This window comes from Rhizoctonia solani, chromosome 12 (assembly GCF_016906535.1).
Source record: "Rhizoctonia solani chromosome 12, complete sequence".
NCBI classification, from domain to species: Eukaryota; Fungi; Basidiomycota; class Agaricomycetes; order Cantharellales; family Ceratobasidiaceae; genus Rhizoctonia; species Rhizoctonia solani.
Window position 1 is genome coordinate 633,268 of NC_057381.1, and position 18,206 is coordinate 651,473.

The 18,206-nt window shown below is 47.8% G+C and overlaps 5 protein-coding genes across 5 annotated transcripts; all 5 read right to left on the reverse strand.

Moving 5' to 3' along the window:
• Nucleotides 1–1,390: 1,390 nt before the first annotated feature.
• Nucleotides 1,391–2,789, reverse strand: RhiXN_11434 (Fungal specific transcription factor domain; the record flags this gene model as incomplete). The annotated part of the gene is made up of 6 exons (XM_043331249.1): nt 1,391–1,594; nt 1,645–1,769; nt 1,918–2,347; nt 2,391–2,480; nt 2,567–2,688; nt 2,741–2,789. 6 exons carry the CDS (start codon nt 2,787–2,789, stop codon nt 1,391–1,393), a joined length of 1,020 nt encoding a protein of 339 aa, XP_043184759.1.
• A 1,368-nt stretch (nt 2,790–4,157) lies between these two features.
• On the reverse strand, nt 4,158–6,040 carry RhiXN_11435 (glycine dehydrogenase; the record flags this gene model as incomplete). The annotated part of the gene is made up of 10 exons (XM_043331250.1): nt 4,158–4,202; nt 4,250–4,272; nt 4,348–4,433; nt 4,490–4,713; nt 5,002–5,146; nt 5,199–5,288; nt 5,337–5,434; nt 5,490–5,609; nt 5,668–5,847; nt 5,909–6,040. 10 exons carry the CDS (start codon nt 6,038–6,040, stop codon nt 4,158–4,160), a joined length of 1,143 nt encoding a protein of 380 aa, XP_043184760.1.
• A 90-nt stretch (nt 6,041–6,130) lies between these two features.
• Nucleotides 6,131–13,472, reverse strand: RhiXN_11436 (glycine dehydrogenase; the record flags this gene model as incomplete). The annotated part of the gene is made up of 17 exons (XM_043331251.1): nt 6,131–6,516; nt 6,567–6,773; nt 6,824–7,493; nt 7,553–7,567; nt 7,599–7,981; nt 9,627–10,278; nt 10,326–10,602; nt 10,761–10,898; nt 10,953–11,140; nt 11,191–11,278; nt 11,380–12,064; nt 12,382–12,724; nt 12,773–12,820; nt 12,870–12,993; nt 13,058–13,187; nt 13,272–13,363; nt 13,414–13,472. 17 exons carry the CDS (start codon nt 13,470–13,472, stop codon nt 6,131–6,133), a joined length of 4,485 nt encoding a protein of 1,494 aa, XP_043184761.1.
• A 1,023-nt stretch (nt 13,473–14,495) lies between these two features.
• RhiXN_11437 (uncharacterized protein) lies at nt 14,496–15,238 on the reverse strand (the record flags this gene model as incomplete). The annotated part of the gene is made up of 6 exons (XM_043331252.1): nt 14,496–14,517; nt 14,569–14,622; nt 14,673–14,742; nt 14,807–14,983; nt 15,124–15,169; nt 15,233–15,238. The coding sequence occupies 6 exons, from the start codon at nt 15,236–15,238 to the stop codon at nt 14,496–14,498; spliced, it is 375 nt and encodes a 124-aa protein (XP_043184762.1).
• A 346-nt stretch (nt 15,239–15,584) lies between these two features.
• RhiXN_11438 (uncharacterized protein) lies at nt 15,585–16,454 on the reverse strand (the record flags this gene model as incomplete). Its single annotated transcript, XM_043331253.1, has 4 exons — nt 15,585–15,862; nt 15,922–15,977; nt 16,038–16,079; nt 16,216–16,454. The coding sequence occupies 4 exons, from the start codon at nt 16,452–16,454 to the stop codon at nt 15,585–15,587; spliced, it is 615 nt and encodes a 204-aa protein (XP_043184763.1).
• Nucleotides 16,455–18,206: the final 1,752 nt, after the last annotated feature.

Below are 18,206 nucleotides of genomic sequence, written 5' to 3' on the forward strand. Positions count from 1 at the left end.
CCTATGTCGATATCTTTGCCAGTATAATAGGCGCTCCCACTTATTTCCAGTACGAAGTGCCTTTTTCACTTGAGCTATGTGAGCAGATGTATCAAACGGAGGACAGCTATGGTCTACAATGGCTTTATGGAGTCCCAGACCAGTTTATCATGCTATTTGCTTGGATCAATTCGCTGTCCCAAAATCCAAGCGATAGTAATAATCCAGAGCTGGTAACTTGGATAGAAACCAACGTACCACGGATCAAGCTTCGCATTGATGAATCGGGCGAACCAATGCTACGTGTTGCGAGAATGGTAGTACAGGAGTGCTGGCGTTATGCGCTGCTCATTTATCTTTACATGGTATGTATTGATATGGCGCACTAAATTCGTAACTGAATTCGTTGGTGCGTTTCAGGTATTGTGCGGAGCCAACGCTTATGATCATCGAGTGGTGCGCGCTCAAAAGTGTTTTATGCGTCTTGTGGGGGGAATTCAACCGGCGAGGAACCCTGATTTTTACTTGATTTCTCCAATGATAATTGTGGGTATTTCAGCTGCTTCGTGCTATTTTCCATAAGCCTAACAGCACATTCATCGAAAGGCTTCGGTGGCTACAGTCAAAGAGCAGGACCGAGATACATTTCGTCGGAGAATACTCAGTGTTCGAGAACATACACATCCGGGAACCACTAGGAATAGCTTTATGCTAATGCAGGATATGGGACAGATCAAGGGATGAAGGACGGGCAGCTGTATGGTCAGACTTGAGAATGGCCTGTGTTAGAATAGCAGGCAGGTGACCCGGTATCATGCACTCACAATAATCGTTTCTTGTACTAATATTTATGGCTGGGCGGGAATTGATAAATTAATTACCTGATTTAATAAGTATGATCTCAACCAACCTATGATACTTCCGGGTGAACCAAGGCATGCGCAATGACCTTTAAACTTGAGTCAGAGTGTTTGTCATATGGGGCCTGAAGACCTTAGCTCTTGTTTTGCTTAGGCGTTAACTCTACTTCAAAGTACGGAATTATTAGACACAAAAGCCACGCCATATGCGGGTGTCGGGAAGATCGATCCGACAATGGTTTCCATGAGCTCATGTACCTAGTCCAACACTGTGTGTTTTCAGGCCACAGATTGTGCGCCTTTGGGTACAGATTCTTGGTAAAACATATTAATCTGGACGTAGTTGGACTCTTAGTAGATTTATAGTTCGCTGTATCATAGGAGCGGAGTTGCGCTCCCGTTCTAAATTCCAAATGCTATTATGCTACAGCGGTCATATGCCAGCCAAACTCAGAATGATTTCTCCGTAATACTATATAGTGGATATACAAGACATATTGTAAGCGATACAGCATGCATCATTTTACATCATAAAACCACTACGCGGTGGGTTATATTCCAACGACATTGAGGTATGCTATCCTTAGATCGGACCAGACAGCAGCCCTTTTTTCATTTCTTGTCCTTGTCCATACATCCTCCAACTGTAGCAAGAGATCCTTTGCAACGACTTTCGACTTTGCACATTTTACAATGTTAAGCATCCTTTGTTGGACAACGTAACGATCTTGCTCCCTGTACGCAGCTAGCCCAACCTGGGTTTTTGTTAGATGTAGACTCCGGGTAGAATAACGCAAGTGCATACAATTGTAATTGGAGGAGTCAGATACGCATCAGGCATATGACCAGACTTGGCCCCTTTGATGAGCCGCGTCACATTCTTGACGACGCGTAACACTCGAGGATCGTTGGCAGCAGCCCACACAAGGCCTACGTCAGTCCATTACCTTTAGCCTGAAAGAACAAAGAGAGGTTGATGTGTGTGTACGTACCATGTAGAGATAAATTAGTGCAGCGTTTCGCCAACACTCGTGTACTACTGTTCTTCCCACTCTTAAGGCCGGGTCATCAGACTGACCCAACACAGTTTCGGCTCGCTGCACCTCCATCTCAACTTGACTTATCAATGCAGCGTTGGCGCCAGCCCCCTCTATTCCACGCAAAGAGTTGATCCAAGCAAATATCATTACAAAATGGTCCGGAAAGCCATAAAACCATTGCAAACCGTAGTCATGCTGACTGAAAATTTGGTCATATTGCGTAGACGAGAACTGTGCTTCGTACTTGAAGTATGTTGGTCGACCCGTGACTGCACTTCTGAGAATATCAAGGGTTGCAAAGTGTCGGAGGTTAAGACTTGGACTCAGTAGAATATTGCTCAGACTAAGTAATTTGCCGGATGGTTCGCAGCATGCGCGTTGAACTACAAGTGCAATCTCATCCATTGAAAGAACGCAAGCGAGCGAAGATTGGGCGCCCCATTTGAAGAGCAAATATCTATCAAGTTTCTACGGGGCGAGATGTCGGTAGCCTATATCTATGTGCTCATACCTCAAGAGTGTTCTCCAATATATGCGTTGCATTTTTGTTGTCTGACGCTATCGCAGACGAAGGCGTTGCGACAAGAAAGGACCTAACTTGCTTTTGTACATTAGAAACCAAGGAAGCGACGATAGCTGTTCAGTGGGTCCAATCGAGAGATTATTATCCATGTAGATTCTCATCACATTGGCGGCTAGAATAGTTTTTGACCGTGTATCCTCCAATGAGAAATGCTCGGCGATACGGTCCTTCATAATATGCACTGCTTTGAGACGCTCAAACACTGAAGCAAGAGCCCAGCGTGAATCTTGACATAAAGTTAGTTTCGCTTGGATAGTGAATAAAGTGTATTTACTCACAACATTGTAATACAAATGGCAATGTGTTCTGCTTCACGTTCTTGTCCATCGCAGGGTTATATATAGAAGTATCTGTTCCAATTCGAGGTTATGATCATTGGCGCTGTCGGAATCAGTGTTTATAAAGTACGTTGGTTCTTTTGACACTCGGCCAAAGGTCCGATGGAAAGCGCCATTCGAGACTCCAAATACTACCTGGGTTGGAACTGATGGGTGTTGGACCTGATACGATCGAGGATTCCAGGACGATGAAGATAGCTTGGCAGTGTCGTTGACCATTTTATCACAATATGCCATCGTGGTAGGACCAAGAAGCGCTCGATCGTTCCTAATACCAGAAGAAGTAGGGTCGACAGATAGAGCGGGAGTTTCAGAGGCTGACGCTGTAAAAGATGCGCGGCCGGCCTCGAATTTTCCAATGCTTTCCAGTAGCTTTATTCAACCTACTGAAGGCCGAACGACGTGCGGTTTCTGTCCTCGGACCAGGTACGCTGATTTTTCCGGAACTTTGATGTATTCGTAGTTACAAGAGTTCCAGATGACACGCATCGCAGACACTGAGGCTTGCCTTCGTCACTTTTCTTCGCCTAGTTACGTTCCAATTTCTAGTTTGAAGAAATCACTATGGGTAAGTATGTCACTTACTTGAATTTGCACCTGCGCATCCTGTCGTAGATCGAGAATGTCGAGAACATTAGAGCAGGTGTAGTCGGTTATCGTCCGGCGAAGAGTTTATATATGTTACAAGCGCCTTAGGATGAATATACGTATGTGGGTCGTGGTGGCTTACAGTAGGCTGAAGGTGCAGCTATTTGCCTCGTGTATGATGCATAAACCAATCGGAGGCCAACCTTGTTTTAATTTCGAGAGTTTGGTTGTTGCGTGATCATGGCGGATGTCTTGGAAGCGGTGTTAGGAACAGTTTGAAGATCCCTAGTCAGCGCCGCAAAGCATTAATTTTACAGTCTACTGGACACGGAATTCTACACGAGGCCAGAGTTTGGGCCCATAGCATCACTCACACTTGCGAGAACCTGAGGCTATCGTAGTCGGCCCAGCACATATCGTGTAGGGTTATGGACATAAATGGGCACAGGCTTCTGACCTACCCCAAAGTACCTCGTGTGGAATATGGACAAATGGGCACAGGCTTCTGGGGTACCTGACCTGCCCCAGGTACCAAAAGCGCTACATGCTAACCCTGTGCACAAATCACCGCTCTCTTGCAAGAAACCTATAAGCCACTGCGATTCAAACCAAAAATAAGATACATGCATGGAACAGATAAAACGCCGGTTGAGCGGACGACATAACCCGGTAGTATGTTGAGATAATATACGTGTAGTACAGAGTAAAGCGTGAAAAGGAAACCATTACGACGTCTAAGTAGAAGAAAGAGGAGGTGGGGGATTGGAGCTTAAAGACCTTGCTCTGCGAGCTCGTCGACGCTTGGGCATTCACACTGGGGAAAACATCAGTGAATTATAGGTATTAGTTTGAGTGACTTACCACTAGGTTGATATCACCGTAGGCTTAAAATCACAAATAAAAAAAAAAAAAAAAAACATAAGCATGGTAAATCTATCCAGTATCGGAAAAAGACGCACCATCGTCCACACGGCCTACAGTAGGCCAGAACTTGCGCTGCTTCAACCACGAGAGCGGGAATGCAGCAGTTTCGCGAGAGTACGGCCTAATCCTTCCGTCAGCTAGCCCTTTGCGGAGTCGGTCAATAAAAAAAGAACTCACCGGTCCCACTCGCCCACAATGACGGACATCGGATGTGGTGCGTTCTTGATAAGATTGTTATCTCTAGGCTGAACACCAGTAATAACATCTTCAGCCTCCTTGCGAATTTGAATCATCGCCTCGCAGAAACGGTCAATCTCATGCAAGGACTCGCTCTCGGTCGGTTCGATGAGCATTGCAGTCGAGATAGGCCATGAGCATGTAGGAGGGTGGAATCCATAGTCCTATGTCAGCGACTCGGACGTTAGTACCCTGTGCTCCTTCGATAAAGTGGATCGACATGCCTGAAGCCGTTTGGCAAAGTCCATAACCTTCAAGCCGGCCTTTTCTCAAACTCTGCCAGATCAATCAAGAGCTCATGCGCCACACGGCCCTTGTCGTTCTTGTACTTGAGAGAATAGTGTCCTCCAGTCGGTGAGCGATGTAATTCGCATTTAAGAGCGCAAGTTTAGATGCGTCCGAGAGGCCCTGGCCACCAAGCATCTTGACGTCGCCCATGAGATAAGGAGCACCGAGGCACTTCCGTATGGTGCGGACGCAACGGCTTCGATGGCTGTCGAACCGCCGGTTGGGATGATCGGGTGGCTAGGAAGGAAGGGCGCAAGATGTTCGGCAACACAGATGGGCCCGACACCAGGGCCTCCTCCACCATGAGGACTACGGCATCTAATTTAGTATCTATTTCGGAAGGTTGATGTGCGAGACTTACATGGCAAATGTCTTGTGCAAATTCAAGTGACAGACATCACCCCCGCATATAGCGGGTTGGTCATTCCAATTTGGGCATTCAAGTTTGCACCTTTACCGCTCTGATGAGGCTCGATTTAATGTGATATGTGATGTGAACCTACCATCGAGATACACTTGTCCTCCATTATCATGAATGATCTTGCAAGCCTCTTGAACCCCTGGCTCGAAGACCCCATAAGTCGAAGGATAAGTGATCTATGGATATTCCATCAGATAACCGAACCCCATATCGTAGATAACCTGAACATACCATGAACGCTCCGAGCCTGTCCTTGTGCTTCGCCGCCTTCTCCCTCAGATCATCCAAATCCAAGTTTCCGTTTGGAAGATTTTTGACAGGAACGACCTTCATACCAGCCATCACGGCCGACTACAAACGCCTCTCGTTACACAAACCGCAGTCAAAACAGGTTGGATATTCGACTTACAGCCGGGTTAGTACCATGTGCGCTGGCAGGAATCAAACAGATATCGCGGTGCTGTTCGCCACGGCTGGCATGATAAGCTCGGATCACGCTCAACCCAGCATATTCGCCCGCCGCACCCGAGTTGGGTTGTAGCGAACAAGCGGCGAATCCAGTGATTGTGCACAGGTCACGAGAGAGCTCCTGCAATTCAAAAATCAATGATCCGCCACCCGTAGATGAAATCAAGAAAAAAAGAACTTACGTCGACGACAACCTTCCATCCTTCGACGCCATTCGGCACAAACGGATGAACACCCCCAAACTCGGGCCAGGTCAAAGCTCGCATCGCAGCGCTCGCGTTCAATTTCATGGTGCACGAACCAAGAGGGATCATTGCGTGCGCCAGGGACAGATCTTTCTCTTGTAGTGCATGAATATAGCGAAGCAATTCCGTCGGAATGGTGCGTGTTAAACACCGGCTGGGTCAGAATGGGAGAGGAACGACGAAGTTTCGAAGGACGGATTGAAGGAGTTCAGAGGTGGAGGAATGGGCTTGTGGTGCATGGGCGGGGGATACAGCGTCGGCGTCTATGAGCGGAGTGATCCCGCCCTTGACGAATGATGCAAGATCAGTTGAAGCGATGGGTGCTTGGCCTCCAGCGATGAGGAAGCAGTTTGCGATACCGGCTAGTTCTTCCTCGGTGACGCTCTCATCAAATGTTACACCCACAGTACGTTCGTCCACGATACGAAGGTTATATGCACGCTTGGCAGCTTCAGCGTGGATCTTGGCGGCTTTTTGAGCCGAGCCAGTATCGATCGTAAGGGTGTCGAAAAAGTGGCCCGAGGTGTTTTGAACCTCCATCCCATCTAATTACTCATTTAGTAAAGAAAATCAAATATGAAGATGGAAAACGCACCGATAACCTTGATAATTCCATCGAGAACTGCGGTCATACCAAGGACCCGCTCGGCAATGGCTCGGACACCTTCAGCACCATGCCACACGGCGTACATCGCCGCGGTATTGGCGAGAAGTGCTTGAGAAGTACATATATTACTCGTTGCCTTTTCACGACGGATATGTTGCTCGCGCGTTTGAAGTGCAAGACGATATGCAGGGCGTCCTATGATAAAGATGAGTAACCCAAAAGGACGTGGGCGCGAGAGCACTAACCATTTGCGTCCCGGCTCCTTCCGACCAATCGTCCCGGAATCTTCCTCTTGAGTGCATCTGCAACGCTGAAAAATGCCGCATGAGGACCACCGTATCCGACCGGTACACCAAATCGGGCGCTGGAACCCAAAGCAATATCAAATCCGAGTTCTCCAGGAGGAGTCAAGATGGCGAGGGCCAACAAGTCGGTGGCACACGCAAGCAGAGGCGCAGGACCAGACGAGGCCTCCTTGATGTGCTTCAACAAGGCATAATCGGTAATGGAGCCATTAACATCCGGGTACTGGACGAGCACACCGGCGAGGTCGGATAATTCGACACAGTCGTTGCCGAATTGCCGGGACTCTCCCTCACCGATCAGTTTGGCTACATCTCCGACTACAAGCCGAATCCCAAACCCTCCCGCGCGAGTTCTCAGCACGGCCAAGCTTTGGGGCGAGACACCTTGGTCGACAACAAACGTTTTGCGTTTCTGGCCGTGCTGGGCGAATGCCATAACCATGGCTTCGGCCGCTGCAGTGCCTTCGTCGAGTAGCGAGGCATTGGCGATGGGGAGTCCAGTGAGGGAGGAGACCATCGTCTGGAAGTTGATAAGCGACTCGAGACGGCCTTGAGCAATCTCGGGCTGGTATGGTGTATATGGGGTGTACCATGACGGGTTTTCAAGAACCTAAAATGGTAATTGTCAGACAAAACATGATGTGGGCGAAAAAGGCAATGACCACGTACATTACGCAATATGACCTGGGCACGACCGCGTTCCAGTATCCCATACCGATGAAGCTGCGTTTCTTTCGTTCATGTTGGCGACCTCTTCTGCACGTCGGAGCATCTCGCTCTCGCTGAGGGCGGGGATAGAGTGTTCGCTGACGGCCTGAGCATCGATACGAATCGAATCTGGACTGTATCCCTCACAAACGCGTCCATCGAGTCGTATCCGAGAGCAGCGAGCATCTGCTTTGCCTCGGCTGGGTTCGGGCCGATGTGTCGGGCCGGGTACGTGTCGAGCGGAGGGAACGGTCTTCCCGTTGGATTTGCCGGTGGAACGCAATCCCAGACGCGGGAAAAGTCGGGGAACGAGCCTCAGTCGAGGAATAGAGCGTGAGACCATCATCGTCGAATGCATCGTGCTCATCGTCCAAGGGCTGCTCGCCATCGCTGTCAACCTTCTCGTCAACGCAGAGGGTAGTCCCACTTACCGTGGTGGTCGTGAATGGGGAGAACGTATGAGTCGATCGAAATTTTATACCGAGGGCCCACCTGCCTCTAATAGTAATGCCAGGTGGACGCAAATGCCGTCAAGTACGACACCAATCCAAGCCAGCTGCTGACCACCCGACCCTGTAGACACACATACTCGACTCGTGTCCGTTTAAACTATACTCTTTTTCAATTCAATCGTCTCGAGCTAGGCCCTGGACACTCCTATCCCCACGCTGAGCTCGCCGTCAGCACACCCCTACCTCCTCCCGCCCCCGTCCCCCAGACATACACAACAATCACCTTACTAGTATAAATCCCAGAAACAATACTGACCCAATTCCAGCTCGTTCCGTGCAGCCAAAGCCGTTTTCCCAAGAGACAAACATATCGTTCACACAAACCCATCTTTTAGTATACATTTGTCTCCAGACCTTATCTTTACCCCGCATTTTACAATTTGGGCCCTGTCAAGTGCGCGTGATCCAGAAAAAGGAAATCGATCATCTTTCCGTTTTCGTCCTGTATTTTTCCAAAATCCCGCCATTCCCGCCGGCTTCGCCAGACAGTTCGTGAGTCTGTTTCTCACAGCCAAATAATAATATTTAATACATATACCGAGATGCTTGGATAATCAAGCCCCGTGTCTTGCGACCTTCCGGATCTTCCAGGGACGCAATAGAGTCTATTTTGCATGGCGTTTCGAACCACGTACAAGATGCGTGAATGCGGTCAGAGTGGACCCATAGTGAAACCTACCCTTTCTCAACACCGACACTACTCTGAATTATCGCGATCGTTCATCGGGTTACGTAGTGCTCCTCGTGAGCAATCGGTTACAAGTAGAAACCAACATTCACGGTGGTATTACTACATTTATGCGTCGCTCCACAATATACACAATATACACACTAGGGTCGATAACATTCTGCCCATGCCTCTCCGAACTTGGCTCCATCTAAATCTAATTTGAAACATCCTCCTTCACTAATGACGAGATCGTTGGGAGGAAGTGCCAGGGAAAGGTGAAGGTCGGATGGTACCCATATCAATCGCCGATCCTGAGAATCAATGACCCAACCATCGTGCTCCAATGACAACGAATTAGGCTGCTGTTATCATCTGTATCTTGGGTGGCGGCTGGTTCGTGATCACTATCAGCTGGATGGGCGTTTAACATACGCGTAATATCAGTGTCATGGTCTCACATACCTGCTTCCATTTCCGCATGCTCTTGTACAGTTGTTTTACACGAAGATACGTCCCAGAAGCGGATGGTTTGGTCATGTGAACAAGACACCACATGTGAATTATCGGGGGAGAATGAAGGCAGGATATCTTGCCAGTAGCCCCTCATAGAATTGAGTATAGGTTTCCCTGCCTGCACATCCCACACGTGTATACGATGGTTTGCATAGCAAGACGTGATGTAACGGCTGTTAGGTGAGAAGCTTGCAGAAAGTAATGTATCATAAATCGTGTCATTTTCTTGAAGAGCAATGAGCTGTTGTCCCGTCTGTACATCCAAATTGTAACTCTGCTCCGTGTCCGTCAGGCGAGAATCCAACCGAACTGATTTGTAATTCTTCTTGAAAAAATTTACCGATTTCTCGTCCGCTCGCAACATCCCATAGCCGCAGTGTGTAGTCAATGGAGCCCGAGGCGATGATAGAGCCATGTGGTGAGAATCGAACGCAGGCCACCTGTCCAGTATGTCCCCGCATTGGTCCATGTATATCTTTCCCGGTTTCTGTGTCCCAGATTCGCACCGTGTAATCGGCTGAAGCAGAGGCGATATGCGTGTTTTTTGATGAATAATCGAGGGATCTAACGGTTCCTCTATGGCCACACAGTGGCCCTAGCACCAGCTCTCCTGACTCTGCATTCCACACATGTATGTCCCCATTTTCCGAACCAGACGCCACCCGTAGTCCGTCGTGGGAATACCTGATAGAATAGATAGGCTGAGGGAGAACTAAACTCGTAGACAAGCTATCGGCTCCGTCCGTGGCCAAGTCTTCTACATTCCATATGCGTATAGTGCCGTCACGCGAACAGGAGAATATGCGAGAGCTGTCGGGGAAGAATATAATCGAGTCAACCTCATCGGTATGCCCCTCTAGTGGACCAAGAACGGTCTGGCCGGTGTGTGCATCGTAGACTCTGATAGTTTTGTCTGCTGATCCACAGGCGACTAATACGCCGTTTGGGGAGAAGGCGATACACTTCAGGTTCCGAAGATGCCTACTGAGCGGCTCTGGTGGGGTCAGTCCTGACTTTAGATCCCAGATTCGGACAGTACCGGAAGAAGACGATGCAAGACAGGACCCATCAGGAGAAAAGCATAGTGATAAGACATAAGAGGCATGATTGTCAAAAGGTTGACCGGCCATTTTTCCAGTTCGTACATCCAAATTCGGATGGTATCACCCCATGACCCGGATGCGAGATACAGACCATCAGGCGAGAATGCCACTGAGTGTATATGCCTAGTGTGCCCCTTCAGTGGACCGAGAATCCGCGCTTCTGGCTGTAACACGTGTATGTATAAATCTCCGTCGGAGAGGCCACATGCGATACTAGAGCCATCAGGAGAGAAAGCGATTGATCCAATACCCACGCAAAGGGATGGGAGGAGCTCTATTATATTATCCCATCGTTGATGCTCCATAATTGTAGGGCAGAATGGCGACTTCCAAAGGCCACTCGGGAACCATCAGGAGATATAGTAACCGACCGGATATTCTTCGTGTGCTCATTGGTGAGACTGCGTATACTGTTGCCAGTGGTTGTATCAAGAATGTCAATACCATCCTCGGTGGGTACCACGAGCCGAGTTCCGTCTGCCGAGAGTCCAATAGACTCTATCCAGGCGCTAGAAATATTCCAAGTAGCTAAGAGCGCCAGCCTTCGTCGATTCATGGCTGACCCTTTTGGCTTGACAAGGCCGGCTGTTCTTGGCATGTATATAGTTGAGACCGGACGAGACGAAGGCCAGAAAGGAAGCATCGATGTATATATGCGGGGTACTCTGGCGTATCGGTGGTTGGCATATACTGATACAAATTCCCATGCATCATGCACCAGCTTTGTTATATCCACTGGCGCAGCTTTTTCCTAAATCAAAAGTTAGCTAGGAACGCTAGACTCCCAAGAGTTTTGCTCACATAACACCATTTCTCCGCGTCTCGAATGACAATCATACCATAGCCTATGTGCTTTGTTAGGCTCATGATCTCCATCCAAAGCAGAAGCCTTTCGAAAAGAAGTTACGAACGTGGTCCATCAATTTATCGTGGTATTCACCAAGAGACAAATGAGTTGACCAATATCGGCATGTGTAGGTAAGTACGGACGGAATGTTCTGAATAACTCGCTCTTTCAGGTCGGGTACTTCATCGTCAAACATGTAAGATGAGGAAAGCCCACATATATTGTGCTTGGGCTCGGTCGCGTCAATAATCCGCAAACATGCTTCCGCGATCGCTAGGTGCCTGGTTGCGGGCTTGCAATGAAACGGTGCAGAGCGGTACTCTGAAAGCATGAAATCAGGAAACGATGCATGTAAAGTTGCTACCAGTCCAGTTATTGGTGCGATATTTAGCACTGATCGCAGGGGCTGTAGTAGCCCATCCACTTGTTTGGCGCTCTTTAGGTCAAGAAGCGCTGCCAGAGCGTCCGTAGTTATAGGTTCTGCGACACATATGACTGTTTCCAGTAGCTTCTGCATTCTTATCTTGTTAGGCGTATTCATTCGAGGACTTTCAAAAGCCGCTGTAAGTATAGTGAGATACAACTGGTCGATAGGATTTCCCCCCTCTTGGTTACTGGCATTCGATGAAGTATCAACAATGGCGCTAACGGCCTCGTCTAGGGTGTCCACGGCGTGTGCCTCTTTAATATAACGACACGTAGTAGATGCGTATATGAATAGTACCCCGCAGCTTGCGATAATGCTCGACCATTGTGCATCGTCCAGCGGAATGTGCTTCAGTTCATGACGCAGGTATGTTGCAATGTCAGCCTTCACAGTATCGGAGTCTAGGTCGTGCAATACCAGAACTGCTTCGCCATTTTTGTTTACTTGTCCGGAAAGTCTCTGCGCTCTCCCTTTTCCGGGCGGCTAGACACCAAACCGGACCGGGAGGCTATGTGCAGAAGATAAAAACAAGTCTAGGAGCTCGCCGACACTGTCCTCGTTCTCACATTCGTCCAAGGCGTCGATCACCACAATCAAGTCCATTGGTAAAGATCCTCGTACTTCTGTTAGCGGGTCGACAAGCAGCTTCTGGTACTGGATCCTCAATGCCCGAGTATGTGTATCAGGGTCAAGCTCCAAAACCTTGGCTAATGCGCACCGGAAAGGAAGAGAAATCTAGCAAGCTGGTATGCGATAGACGGAATTATACGCCTGACCTGGCGGCACTCCGGTATGACTCGAGAGCAAAAGAAGCTTGCGCCGAGTTGGCTGGCTTTTTCTAGTCCACTGCAGACGCTGTAAGCGATCGTAGTCTTGCCCGTTCCAGCCATTCCGTTCATCCAGCATGTCTTTCCAGCATCTGGGGTATGCGCCCATTCGAGCAACAAATCTATCTGAGGCTTTCGTGTCCCTGGTGTACAGCTTCCTCGTTTGATGTCGTCAGATTCGGCTGAGTTGTAAATAGCTGACATGGAAGGCGACAGCTTGGTCAACTTCAGCTCCTGATCAGAGTATCAGACAGAACCCCTTAAGGTTATCAATTCACGTACCATCGCCTGTTCGGTTATACCTTTCAGCATACCCAGATTCAGATTTAGCTATAGCACCCACGTCAGAAGCCGCAGCTGGTACACTAATAGGACCTACGGTCAGGCGTTCAAGGTGTTGCTGAATTCGTTCGTAGCCCTCCGTAACTCTATCCAATCCATCCATCGCATCTACTAATTTCCTTCCTGTTCGTTGCCCTTGCCTTTCTTCGACAACTTTAATTCTATCTCAATGTCCCTATCGACTCTTTTAGCTTCACTGATACACAGGCAACAAGGCCGACCTACGCGCAAATCAACTTCACACTATCCGTCATAGTATACACCATCGGACTATTCATATACTCTGCTATATCCTTAAGCACAACACGACTCTGTTCCGTAGTGCTTTGTATTCCCTTTGCTTGTCTGATAGATCCTGCTCATAATGGTGTATTAGTAGACGGGATGGGTTGTGTGAGGGCTAGTACCTCATAGGCATCAATACATCTAATGAGCCCACCGATTACCGACTTGAGTGGACCAAATACCCCGGCGCCGAATTCAAGTTGATCGAGCAAGGATCTGATCTCATGCCATGCATCTCGGCTTGCACTGGGATAATCAGTAGCACCTGTAGTCGTACTTTTGAGCCCATACTGAACCGCTTCTTCCATTTGTCTTTTGAGCGATTGAGCGCCTCTCTCAGGGACAGGAGTGACATTTTGATTATATGTGCCGTGAGTCGATCAGGTCCCCTTGCAATTGTCGCAGTGTTAGGATATCTGGCGATCACAGATCCCATGGCCCCCTCCCTAAAGGTAATCACGTGCTTTGGCGGGTTTAATTTATAATAAGTGGCTAACCCCTCGAAGTAAACTCGTAGTGGAAGAGAAATAAAAGATTGCATTTTTGCAATGATGCTCGTGGAAACAGCATTCCTATACTTTTGCAATCTGCTATACTTGAACTCTTGTCCCTAATACCTAGCTCTCATCTACCCACGATGTTTGGTATGTCTGCAGGTGCGTTGATCTTGGTTGTATTTGTGTGCCAGGGCATGGATGCTCTGAATGGGAGCGACGGAAACAGCATTCCTATACTTTTGCAATCTGCTATACTTGAACTCTTGTCCCTAATACCTAGCTCATCTCTACCCACGATGTTTGGTATGTCTGCAGGTGCGTTGATCTTGGTTGTATTTGTGTGCCAGGGCATGGATGCTCTGAATGGGAGCGACCGCATATGTACTAGACCAGTTTCCCGAATCATAAAAGGTGTCTACTTAGGTTACGAGCTTGATCATAAACTCCAAGTTGTCCCAAAGAGTCGCGACATGAAAGTGTCAGAATGTCGTGGCTTCTACGGTATTCTACTTTCAAGATCAAATAGATTCCTTTTTACCAAGTTCAGTTTGGTACGACAAGTATTGTTTAGCTTTTTATGCGATCGTTTGATTGCTATGATCATTTTCCCGATCACCTTTTCAAGTACGAGTACGAGGGTAGAGTGATGAAAAGAGAGGCCGAATTCTTCCCGTCAGACAGACCATGGCATAGTATAAAACCCAAGCCAAAATAGCCACTTGAAAGATAAGCGCATACTCACCCAGCTTCTATCAACTGTCTATTTAAATCCGTTATTTTGAATCAGACAAGGAATCAGGCGCTTGCCAGTAAATATATTGAGTGGCGACTTTGTTCTTTGTGATTGCGCATTCATTATATAATACAGATAAAACTCCAATTCAAAATGCCAACGCAGCATACCTGATCGTAGGACCAATAAGCAACCCAACAAAATGCGATAAATCAACTCACCCAGCCAGTAAAGCAACTCCACCCAACGGCGTAACAGGACCCAAAAACTTGAACCTGATCCATCATCAATATTGGCATCCGCATAAGAAAGTACAAAGCTGTACCTATCGCGGTTCAAAACCAGTGCATAAATCGATCCTGAGAACAAGGCAGCTCCAAGTGCGATTGAGGGACCTGCGACTCGGTGAGTCGAGAACTTGGGGTGAAGGGACACAGCCATTAGTGCTACGCCATTGACTATCTGTGGGCAGGTGACATATGTCAGAGTCAGTCTGGGGCGTTGAGGCAGGATAAATGAATGAACTTGCCGCGTAGTGAGCAGCTGTTTTCCACGAATCGATTTGTGCCGGGAGGATACCGGGGCGTTTAGAAAGCCCATGAGCGCCGAACGCTCCAGTGGCGATCCCAATGAAGGCTATTCAACAGCGGATCAGATTTAGTTATCTCGTTTTCTTTCTCGATTAGGAGAGAAAGGCTGGACCCCTCCTTTTCACGAACACTGGAGTTGGGGGAAAAAGCGGGGGTAGTGTATCGATGATGCGTAGATTGACTTACTATAAATCGCGCCGGTGCGCCATAGAAAGGCGGGCGTAGCTAAAATCTAGAAGTACAGTGAACAGCATTAACGACTTGGTCATGCACGGAGCCTTGACGTTTTGCTCACGGTCATTATTCTTGGTGGTCGAGACTCTGGGTGATGGGTGTCATGTGATCATGCCCAAATTAAGCGTTTGATTGGCTCGCCGCTCAGCACACAACGTGCTCATCACCGGACTAAATCGGGTATCACAACGATATTACAATAATCCAAACAATTTGATTCAATCTTCAGCAACAGGATGGCATACTTAGGGAAAGCTGATACATAGGAAAGGAAGAGCTTGTATAAAGAAGAGTAATTGCATAAACGAATTGGACAAAAGCTTGGTGCACGGGTGCCCACAACAATATCGAGCCTCGAGTTGAGATCGAACCAACATAAGACTATTCGTTGTCTAGCCGTAGCCATGCGTCTGTTAGACTTGAGTAGCGATCGTAGTCCTGAGAGCGACATCATCACCGATCGCTGGATTCGCGGTTTCAGGTTCATCGAAATCGATGGAGGGTTCCTCGGAGTTGTCCCCACTAATCCTTCCACCACTCAGAGCACCTGCATTATTCGTCCCAATGGCGATCAGCGTAGCAAGGGGAAGAACCAGCGAGTAAAGCCAAGCACCCGTCTCTCTGTTATTATCATTCGCCACGGGCGCTTGCGCTTGCTCTGGCTGATCATGGATTACATCATTATTAATATCTTCATTAACGGAAGCTTTTATTAGCATCGCGTAAGATAGAACCTGTTCGAGGACATACCTTGCAAGGCGTCCAAGATGATCTGTGGCGGCGGATCACCACCCTCATTTGCACCTCTGAGTCATCCATAGTTAGTATGAGGAACAACAGGAACGGACGATGATCAATCCACTCACTGATTGACACGATCTGCGCCCACAGCTCCAGAGCCAAATAGGCTTTTTAATAGAGACATTGACTTGCTTTGCAAATATGGTAAACTTTCTCTTATTCCTCCTCAGATGGCGAATATCTGGGCAACCATCCATGATCGTTTAGTTACGATATCATACACAAATCAGAAGTCTTACGTACCGTGTACCAGTTGAGTGAACTCCTAAAGCTCTGAGACATAAGATGTTTCCAGACACCAAAACCAGACGCCGAGCTGAACTCGAGACGAGCTTTCTGGACGTTGGATAGATAGATGAAAATGTGATTGTGGCAACGAGAACCTTGGTCAACACTTGACAAAATAAATGTATCGAGGATGGATAGGGACGTGAGAAATTGGGGTCAAAGTGGCAGTCGCGAGTGGGGATAATGTCCAGCATAGGAATCGGTCCGCTTTTTATACTGGGCCCTCCTGTTCCTGTCATGTGGGAGGCCGGTGCTATACAGCACGTCCGGCGTCGGAAAGCCCGATCGAGAGTCGGAAACCTCGAGGCATGCCTATCCAGGATATCATCGCCGATTCTAACGCGATTGACTAGATTAGGACCAAGAAAACTGTCGACGATGACCGTGGGTAGATAAATTTCAAACAAGGCTGCGCATATAAACAATGGCTTCGAATGCGCTCGGCAAGTCATCGAATCGCCGGGTGGACACGGTAAATCGCTCATGCATGATTTGCCAGCCAGCGAGCTGACCGGGTCAGGAGGTCCGTGTTCCGTGAGGCAATGAAGAAATGTGCATATATGGGTGTGATAGGTATCTGAGAGTGGTTGCAGCGCCCATGACGAGGAAGTTTTGGTAGAAAATGACTTGGGCGTCTTCCGGTCCGATTTCGGCTCCACTCGGCCCAATGTGAAAGGCCGGAGTACCGGAACAACGGGCTGAAGAGGTGGGTTGTTGACTCCCGGGTTAATTCCTTTAAATTTGATTATAGTTATTCAAACTACGTGGCTCGTCCAGTATACTGGCTTGTCAATCAAATACCTACCCTACTACGTATGAGCCAGCGATCCGGCGCGGCACTTGGCGAAGTTGCGTAGTATGATGCCCTTAGCCACCCGCGATCAACGGCTACTACGCAACTGTTACTGGTATTGCTCTTCAGGGGTTCGAAAATGGAGCGATGAACGAAAAAAAGGACAATGGAATGGCATTGCATGCATACGAAAGTGTACCATTGAGTACCATTGTCTGTCATACATGATGAATCGACCGAGCTTCAAAGAAGTAAGTAAATAAAGACTATATTGATTGGCAGATTTAGTCAATTAGGAAGCTAGCATGTAGTCATTCGGAATCCAGCTGATATTATGTTGGTCTCTATTCGATGGTGTTAGATAGTTAGCGGATGAATTGACATTGAATGGAATGGAATAGAAGCCAAATCGAGATTCAGCATATAGGTTAAAAATCGGTGTAAATCTTTCCAGCAGATAGAAACGTCTGATCGTGTATCATTAGTACTCCACTTGAACTTCCTGCTTCGCTCGGCAGACCGTTACCCAGGTTCGCGCGTCATGCGTTTGCATCATATTTTGTAGTTCCCTGTACAAGTGAACTAGCTCAACAGACTTGATGTCTTTCCCATAGCTATGGGTCTGGTCATCGGATTCGTTTCTACAGACTATAGCTACAGGAAATCATGATCGCTACTTTGGGATTCAAGCAACGAATTTTTATTCTGAAATTACTCTTGATATACGGAGCCATAGTGTTTGAGACCTGTAGAGATACATGGAGAGGGACGACTCATAACTCCAATTCTCAAAGAACTTTCAAATCTAGATTCTGTCTGTCGAGGGAATGGGTTTTGATTATGCGTATACAAAATGGTTTTGCCAAACTGGGTGTTCCCGTTATGTGGCAAAACACTACTGCGCACTCTCTGCATACGTTTGTTGTGTGATTCATTCCTACATTTACATCTAAGTATAGATCGATCATAAGTGCATAGTAAAGTTCAAATTTACGCCCACATAGGGCACGGGGTTCACATATGGCGCTCTGAGATTCGAAAAGTTGGCGTTGAGAAATTCGCTAGGGTCTTCTTTTATTTATCTACGGATGATGATTTAGCTTGAAACAATTTGCGGAACGAGAAAGAATGATTATCTGACTTGGTAAGTCAG